The sequence below is a fragment of the Mustela nivalis genome (assembly GCF_964662115.1).
Source record: "Mustela nivalis genome assembly, chromosome: 4".
Classification (NCBI taxonomy): Eukaryota; Metazoa; Chordata; class Mammalia; order Carnivora; family Mustelidae; genus Mustela; species Mustela nivalis.
Genome location: NC_139023.1, coordinates 63,665,339 through 63,674,402, shown reverse-complemented (window position 1 = coordinate 63,674,402; position 9,064 = coordinate 63,665,339). Strand labels below are relative to the sequence as shown.

General features: G+C 51.0%; 1 protein-coding gene across 1 annotated transcript; it reads right to left on the bottom strand.

Moving 5' to 3' along the window:
* Nucleotides 1-6,533: 6,533 nt before the first annotated feature.
* Nucleotides 6,534-9,047, bottom strand: MRFAP1L2 (Morf4 family associated protein 1 like 2). Its single transcript, XM_082727544.1, has 2 exons — nucleotides 7,956-9,047; nucleotides 6,534-7,213 (listed from the first exon to the last, which is right to left on the bottom strand). Exon 1 carries the CDS (start codon nucleotides 8,316-8,318, stop codon nucleotides 7,971-7,973), a length of 348 nt encoding a protein of 115 aa, XP_082583670.1. The 5' UTR covers nucleotides 8,319-9,047; the 3' UTR covers nucleotides 6,534-7,213; nucleotides 7,956-7,970.
* Between the last annotated feature and the right edge of the window lie 17 nt (nucleotides 9,048-9,064).

The following is a 9,064-nucleotide window of genomic DNA, read 5'->3' as shown; positions in this document are numbered from 1 at the left end:
GGGTAAGGGCCATGGTGTGCCCTGGGGGTCCCCGCAGCAGGTGCCTCTCTTCATGTCACCCATCATCAAAGAAAAGAGACCTTTCGTGAGCCAATCCCCAGTCACCTCATTCCTCTGCTCTGCTCCACAGCAGAATTCCTTCACAGCGCTCCGCTCCCGTTCTTGCTCTCCATTCTTACCCCCTTTAAGTGTCCTACTCAGAGGCATTGGGCAAAGGCCCTGGGGCCATCACATGCTCACCCTGGCTAGGGAAGGGCTGGAGTGGTGAAATCGTAGAAGTCTGCCCACCCTGCCCTTTGCAGTCTATGGTGCTGACCTTGAATTTGGTTCCAAGTGATAACTGAAATCTCCAACAGATGCCAGAAAGGTGCTGAAATATTATCTCAAAGGTGCCAAGGGAGAATGTGTGTCAACCTAAAATCACACACCCAGCAAGACTATCTTCCAAGAAGAAAACACAAAACCCGAGTAAGTCCACCATCGTTGCTCCTCACAAAATGCAATTCTAAAATATGAATTCCAGGGTGCAGACTGGCCACCTTGGAGGCAAGAAAAGAATGAGGAGCAAAGAAATTGGTAAATATGAGGGTAAATATAAATAAAAATGGATTATTAAATAGAACAATATTATTTCTAATGTGTGTTTAAAAAAACCCTAGCATATCATTAGTTTCTAGATCCTTGTGTACTTTAGGAGGATAGAGATGCCAATAAATTTAATTTTGGTAAGCTAATTATGCATGTACAGATTTTGAAGAAGATAATTAAAGAAATAGAAAAAGAGTACATGAGTTTTTTTTTTTTTTAAGATTTTATTTACTTATTTTTTGAGAGAGATAGAGAGAGATCACAGAGAAGAGGGAGAGGGAGCAGCAGATTCGCTGCTGATCAGGGAGCCCAATGCAGTGCTCGAACCCACGACCCCGAGATCATGACCTGAGCTGAAGGCAGATGCTTAGCTGACTAAGCCACCCAGCTACCCCAGGTATATGAGTTTTAAGCCAGTAAGGCAGGGGGTGGGGCAGAGGAAGAATAAATTCAAAAAATCTTAGTCCAGAGTTGCCTGGGTGGCTCAGTGGGTTGAGCCTCTGCCTTCAGCTCGGGTCATGATCTCAGGGTCCTGGGATCTTCCTCCTCTCTCTCTCTCTCTGCTTGCCTCTCTGCCTCCTTGTGATCTCCTGTCAAATAAATAAAATCTTAAAAAAAAAAATCTTAGTCCATACTAAGGCAAGAAAAGAAATGAGAAAAGTGGAACAGGTCAAAATAAGATGGTAAAAATAAATCTCAATATATTAGCAATTATAATAAATGTATGAGGGTGTGATTCTCAAGCCAAAAGACAAAGACTGTTGACCTGGATGAAAGAATCCAAACCAAACAAAATCAAGACACACATGGCTTACAAAAAACATCCTTAAAAAAATGTAAGGACACAGGGGTGCCTGGGTGGCTCAGTGGGTTAAGCATCTGCCTTCAACTCAGGTCCTGATCTCAGGGTCCTAGGATTGAGTCCTGCCTCAGGCTTCCTGGTTGGTGGGAAGCCTGCTTCTCTCTCTCTCCTTCTGCAGGATGTTCCCCCCTTTTGTGCCCTCTGTCATATAAGTAAATAAAATGTTTAAAAAAATGTTAAGGACACAGAAAGATTGAAAATAAAATGGTAAACAATCCCAAGGCAAAGAGTGACCCACAGCAAGCTAGGGTAGCTTACAACAGCAGACAGAAATGGTTACTCAGTTCTTGGGTGTCTACCTTTAGCTTGGGTCATGATCCTGGAGTCCTGGGATTGAGTCCCACATTGGGCTCCCTGCTCAGTGGGGAGTCTGCTTCTCCCTCTCCCTCTGCTGCTCACCCTGATTGTGCTCACACACTCTCTCAAATAAATAAAATATTAAAAAAAAAAAGGAAAGAAACAGTTACTGACAGAGTATTGCTACAAAGGGATAAAAGCACCAATGCACTTATTCGCAGAGCATCCAACCGCCCAAAGAACCCACAGAACTCCAGGGAAAACCTGACAGTCTGCCAGCAGAGGGTGTTCTACAAGCCTCACCCCCCCTGATCCCTCAATCGAGTCCCTAAGAGGCCTGCTTTGTCAGGCAGGGGTTTTATGGGAGCACATTAAAAGAACTCCTCATCCATCCTTCTCTGCGCCACGGGGTGTAGGTGTGTAAAATGCATACCACACACCTCTGCCTGTGGGGCTACGGAGTGTGGGTGGGCATGTGGGACTTAGAGGATACAGAGTAAGTGACCAGACAGGGCGCCCCAACCCTGGCTCAGGACGCCCTTGACTGCCCAAGTATTGCATTGTGGGTGTTGCCAGATGACCATAGGGATGAAGATCGAAGATGGAGTTCATCTCTTGGTACCTTTCCCCAGTGGGGGAGAGTGTCTCAGGGCCTGTCTGGAACCCAGAGATCTTCCACTGTCTAAGCAGACTCAGTCTACAAAGAGGACCCTCTTGTAAGTCCCGGCATAGTCGGAGCTCCCCCTGAATTCCCTGAGCCTAGGAAAAGGCCTGATGCACCTTGCCTTGAGGGCCAGCACTGAAATTGTCTAAGGGCTGAGTGGTTACTTGACATGAATTGGAGACAACTGGAATGTCAAGCCCCAAGGAAGCTCAAAGACAAGAGTGCAAAACTGTCATCTTCTGGAGGCCCATGCAGAGTCGGCCGGAGCCACAGAGCCAGCTTCTTCTCCTGGGTGAGTTCCTGGGGACACCGCACCCACCATGTCCTCACCTAAACAATGAGGACGATAAAATGACCTCTCAAATTTGGGAAAATTACATAATGACGTGAAGGGGCAAACCCTAAGTAGATTTTTTTTTTTAAAGATTTTATTTGACAGAGAGAGATCACAAGAAGAGAGAGAGGGCGGGTGGGGGGGGAGGAAGAAGCAGGCTCCCCGCCTAGCAGAGGCCGATGCGAGACTCGATCCCAGGACCCTGAGATCATGACCTGAGCTGAAGGCAGAGGCCTAACCCACTGAGCCACCCAGGCAGCCCCCCCAAGTAGATTTTTCTTTTTTCTTTTCTTTCTTTTATTAAGATTTTATTTATTTATTTGACAGAGAGAGAGCTCACAAGTAGGCAGAGAGGCAAGCAGAGAGAGAAGGGGAAGCAGGCTCCCCACTGAGCAGAGAGCCCGATGTGGGGCTCGATCCCAAGACCCTGAGATCATGATCTGAACCGAAGGCAGAGGTTCAACCCACTCTGAGCCACCCAGGTGTCTCCCAAATAGATTTTTCTAATACAGCCTTTTATTTTTTCATTCCACACATCCAAAGCACTGTCACTGGACAGGCTATAGGAAATTGGCTGGGGGACAGCAAAAGCTGGATCCAGGGGCGCCTAGGTGGCTCAGTGGGTTAAAGCCTCTGCCTTTGGCTCAGGTCATGATCCCAGAGTCCTGGGACTGAGCCCCAAATCGGGCTCTAGTGGAGAACCTGCTTCCTCCTCTCTCTGCCTGCCTCCCTCCCTACTTGTGATCTCTGTCAAATAAATAAATAAAATCTTAAAAAAAAAAAAAAAACTGGATCCAGGCACACTGCACTTTTGGTCCCTTGAGTGATTTTAGGGTTGGACCTTTCCATACCATTCACATCCTAGAGACTGACTTTATTCCTCATGAGTTCGATGCAAGCAAAGGTATTGATACCAACTACCACTGGTTAGAAAAGGAAGATTTTAAAAATGGAAATAAAAGCACATTTGCCTTAATAGGGACAACACACTCAGACAGGGACTCCCCAAGAATTCCCCCTCCCATTTTCACCCCTGGCCGTCTCCATCTGACATTACTGCAGTCACCCACGGTCTTGCCTGAGGGGACAGCCAGGACATCGGCCTTGGAGGCTGGGGGTCCTGGGAGGGGTTATGCAGTCCTCATCCCTGACAACCCGGCCCTGCCCAGCTGCACACATAGCACTCCTGGCATCATTTGTGGCTGAACAGGAACCTTTCTCCCCCCGCCCCCCACGCTGTGATGTCAATTATATTTTAGTTCAAAGACCACATAAAATGATTTCTATGTTCTCTATAGGCACCCTTCTAGCAAAGGACTACAGACTCGGGTGCTGGTGGGACGGAGTATCGGCTGCTGCAATTCCCACAATGACAAACTCACGAGCTGCCAGAGGAAGTGGAGGCAGGGAGGTGAGCCAGGTCCCCAGTTCCCCTCTGTACAATCCCAGCAACGGGGTCTCTAACTTCACTCACAGCCCCGCCTCACCCATCTCCCACAACCACATGCCTATTTCCTAAACCCCAAACATAAGGTATTGTCTTCCTGCTCAAACCTTTCCATGGCTCACCGTCGCTCCGCTTCTCAGTTTCCAGCGAATCCTCCTTAACCTACTCAAAATGTGGTCCCTTGACCAGCAGCACAGGCATGGGGTGGGGGGGGGCACTTGTTAGAAATGCACAATTTCAGGTCCTTAACCACAGGATCGGACCCTGCATTTTGTTAAGATCCCATGAGTTCCAACACACTTGAAGTTTTTTGTTTGTTTGTTTTTTAAAGATTTTATTTATTTATTTGACAGAGAGAGATCACAAGTAGACGGAGAGGCAGGCAGAGAGAGAAAGAGAGGGAAGCAGGCTCCCTGTCGAGCAGAGAGGCCGATGAGGGACTCGATCCCAGGACCCTGAGATCATGACCTGAGCCGAAGGCAGCGGCTTAACCCACTGAGCCACCCAGGTGCCCTTTTTTTTTTTTTTTTTTTAAAGATTTTATTTATTTATCTGACAGACACAGATCACAAGTAGGCAGAGGCAGGCAGAGAGAGAAGGAAGCTGGCTCCCTGCTGAGCAGAGAGCCTAATGTGGGGCTCGATCCCAGGATCCTGAGATCATGACCTGAGCCAAAGGTAGAGGCTTTAACCCACTGAGCCACCCAGGCACCCCCACAATTGAAGTTTGAACAGCACTGCTTTAGGGGCTTGGGACAGAGCCGGAAGCGGCCCCAGTTGTGACTCTAGTGAGTGGTAGGTCATTTTGTTTTATTCACATTGTTTTGTTTTTAAGATTTTATTTGCCAGAGAGAGAGAGAGCACAAGCAGGCAGAGCAGGAGGCAGAGGGAGAAGCAAGCTCCCCACTAAGCAAGCCTGATGCAGGACTCAATCCCAGGACCCTGAGGTCATGACCTGAACCAAAGGCAGACGCCTAACCAACTGAGCCCCCCAGATGCCCTGGGTAGGTCATTTAAAAAATTAAACAGTATCTTTCCTGTCACACATTCGGGAACCCTATTCCGAACACGGCGACATACGCCTTGGTACGAAGTACTTGATGGCACATGTGGGCGCAGCCACGAGCACAAACACTGCAGAGGCAGAAGCAGGGACTCACAGGATCAAGTTTAACCTCTTCCAGGTCATACGCAGACCTTTACAACCATGCCCACCTCCCTTCCTGCCTCTCTGTGCCCTGCAGACACCCACAAACCCTATCATGTCCCATTTCGACCTCCTGAGAGACTCCAGAGTTTGTTCCGAGATGCCCATTCCCTGTGCCTGGGGTGCCGTTCGGGTGGTTGAGCTCAAGCTTCTGGGCCCAGACTAAGAGTCGCTCGGTCTGAAAAGCTTTCCCACACTCCCCAATGCTCAGTGGACTCCCTCTTTAGTGCTCCCACCGCAGTTCAAGCACAGGGTACCTATATCTCCTTGTCTGCCTACAGCAAGCCTGGGACCACAAACCAGATTACTACTAGGACCATCTTACCCTTTCAAAACTGTCCCCGTTTGACGAATGACACAGCTAGCCTCAATAGGTGCTTAGGCCATGAGCCTCGGGACCACAGCTAGATCCTCGCACACCAGTGTCATCCCTTAGCAACACCTTCAGAATGCAGTCCACACACCCGCCAGCACCTGCAGGGACCACTACCCCAAGCACCCCCAGCTGCTTGTGCCCTGCCTCCCCACCTCACCCTTGCTCCACCCCCAACTTCAATTCATTCCACACTTCTCTCTTTGCCCCAGTGTCGCCATATCAGGTATGTCACCCAACTACCCTATATAAAACAGCAACCTCTTCCTCCCCAATACTCCTTCTTTTTTCTACAGCACTTACCACTACCTGACACATACAGTTTTCTTCCTGCCTTAGCACGATGGGGCACTGCTCTAAGTTTACAAATGTCAGATCCAAGGGTCACACTTTGCCCACCGATGCACTCCAGCCTTCCACAGGCACCCAGCTTATGTGGCAAACCAAAGACCAGCACAGGGGGTGCTGTACTGTGATTTTACATCAACAGAGCTGTCTTAACCCACTGGATCATCTCTCCTGTAAATTCCTAGTGTCTTGGCAGACTCTGGAGGGGCCCATGGTCATGGTGAATGTTAAGTGACTGAATGAATTGCTCTGAAGGCAGAGGCCAGCCCAAATGCTTTCCTGAGGCTCCTTCCTGCTGTGTCTTCTCTCCTCTCCTATTACAGTCTCTACAGACCAAACCCTCCTCTGGCCTCAAGGCTTTTGAGCACATTCCCACTGGACATTCATTTGACAATAATGACAATCAAAGAGAAATTTTTACTCTGAAAAGAATTTATTCCTCTCACCTTTTCTTAGCCAAGTCAATGGCTTTGGTTATTTGCACAAGGGTTCTAAAAACTGGCTTTCAGCATTTGTTTTTCCAGGTAACTGAACATTATCAAAGAAAGCTAGAGCTCTGGTCTCAGCCTGTGAGGACCAAGGCTGGATATCATCTCAGCCTGGAAGAAGCTACCTGCTATCATTCTGGGGCCTGCCAGGGTCAGACCCATGCTCCCCTCCCCAAACCCTCCAGGCCATGCACATGTCACAGGCAGCTGTGGCAGAGAAGCTCCTGAAATGCATGATTACATAAAAAAAGTGTGCCCCAAAGTCAGCCAATACACACAGTACCTAGAACTCATCCCTTATTCTAGGTTACTCACCAGACAGGTTACAAGATGTGCACCAGTTAACATGCCACAGAAAAACTACATTTCTGAAAAAAAGAAACAAGCAAACAAAAATGAAAAGAACACAACTCTCCTCCTTTGATCTGACAGACTACAGAATGTGAAAATGCAGACCCCACCGCTCTCCATGCCCAACAACCCTCCAGGGGCTTCTCAATCTGATCCAAAGCAGCGGCATCCACATCCTTGGCCGGTCTGGGCTCTCCTTTCATCAGCTGCAGCCAGGCAATGTCTTCTGTCTTGCAGAACTCTGACCTCAAGCCTCTTCCAGGCATCCCCAGATTCCAGGAAGCATAAAAAAAAAAAAAAAAAAAAAAAGCAGCAAAGCACAAGAGTATACTTCGGAACTTCACATTAACAGAATAAAATCACAATAACGAATATGACCATAAAACAGCTTACAACCTAAGCCCTATTCCCTTAGGTAACAGTATTTATCTAAAAGCGGTCTTCTCAAAACTCAATGCACCTAATAATCGTAATCATATCCGCACACATAATACTGAAATCCTCTCCCCAGAATGATACTGGACATTTAGTATTTAACATGGTGAAAATGTAAGAACAGCATGGGAGAGAAAACGCTCTCGGTTTCAGCCTCTCCAGTCCGTCCTCTTTACCAGCGGAACGGAGTCCATTGGTAGATAAGCTGGCATACAAGTGGGGAAATTAACCACCACAATTTAAATCCTAAGACTCTCATATCCTGAAGTCAAACAGACCCAACCACCCGTGCAAAATGCTACCGCTAGTAGCTAGGTCATGGGCAACGCTCCATTCTCAGCACGTAGGATTCCCGTCCTGCACTTCTGTCTCACGCACCCTGTGCACCTGTTACCTTCACAGCCACGTACAAACCACTTGCTTCTAATTCCCAACCTAAGAGCGCCACCCTGTGTCTGCTCACTCCCCTCTCCCTCCGCCCAGCGGGGCATGACAAGGCAGGGCGTCACGAATCCCCGTCCAGCGCACCGCCCCCCAACGACCCCCGGCGCCCGGCACGTACCCGCCCCCGCATCCTTCAGGAGCACCCGCAGCGGTCTATCTGCCGGTGGAGCTCTACGATCCTCCGCCCCACCAGCGCGGCCTCGGCGGCCTTCCTCTCAGCCTTCTCGCACAGCTGCAGCACCCGCTCCTCCGCTTCGCCGGCCGCGCAGCGGCCGGGGCCCCGGACACCCTCGGCCGAGGTGTCCACCTCGCTCTGCAGCTCGTCCAGCAGGTTCGCCACCTCCAGCAGCGTCCGGCGGGCCCGCAGGTGCGCGCGCACGCGCTCGCGCTCGAGGGCGGCGACCTCCGGGCGCGCGGGGCTTGGGGTGCGGTCACAAGGCCTCTCGGGCTCCCGCCCCTCGTCCGCTTCCGCGGTTCGCATCGCGCCGCCCCCGCGGCCCGGTCACCGCCTCTGAGAGGCCGGCCGGCTGGCAGCGAACGCAAACCCGTGGGCCGAGCTCGCCGTGACGAGCAACAGGTTGGCCCCACTCCGCACCGCAGACACGGCGTCCGAGATGAGACCCCACCGTCCTCCAGAGCTGCGCCGCTCACGTACGGCCCTTTTACGACACGGCGGGGCTCCCTTGCGGCCGCGCCGCGCCAGCCCCGCACCCGGCGCTGTCAGTACGTGCGGACATCGCCCTGCCTGCGCTGGTGTGGGTTGTGACCTGCTCCCTGGCTGGCGCTTACTGCCGGTTGCTGGAGCTACTTAACGTTCTGAATCCCAAGTCACCGGCTTGGTGGGCCCTGCTAGCATCCCTCTGCGCCGCGAGAAACCGAGGTGGCGAGCTCGGCGTCGGGCTTCGGGACGCGCCCTGGCCGCCCTCCAGCCCCCGCTGGCTCTGGGCTCGCGGGCGGTGGCTCTTCACAGAGGCATCCTTGCTCAGCGGGGAACGTGCTTCTCCTCTCCTTCTGCCTGCTGCTCCCCCTGCTTGTGCGCGCTCTCTTTCTCAAGCAAGCACGAATGGGGGGAGGGGCAGAGGGAGAGGAAGAAGGAGACTCCCCACTGAGCAAAGTCCAGTGAGTGTCTCCCTCCAAGGACCCTGAGGTCGTGACCTGAGCCAAAAGCAGACGCTTTTAACTGACTGAGCCACCCAGGCATCCCTGGGTATTTTTCTTTAGAAACTC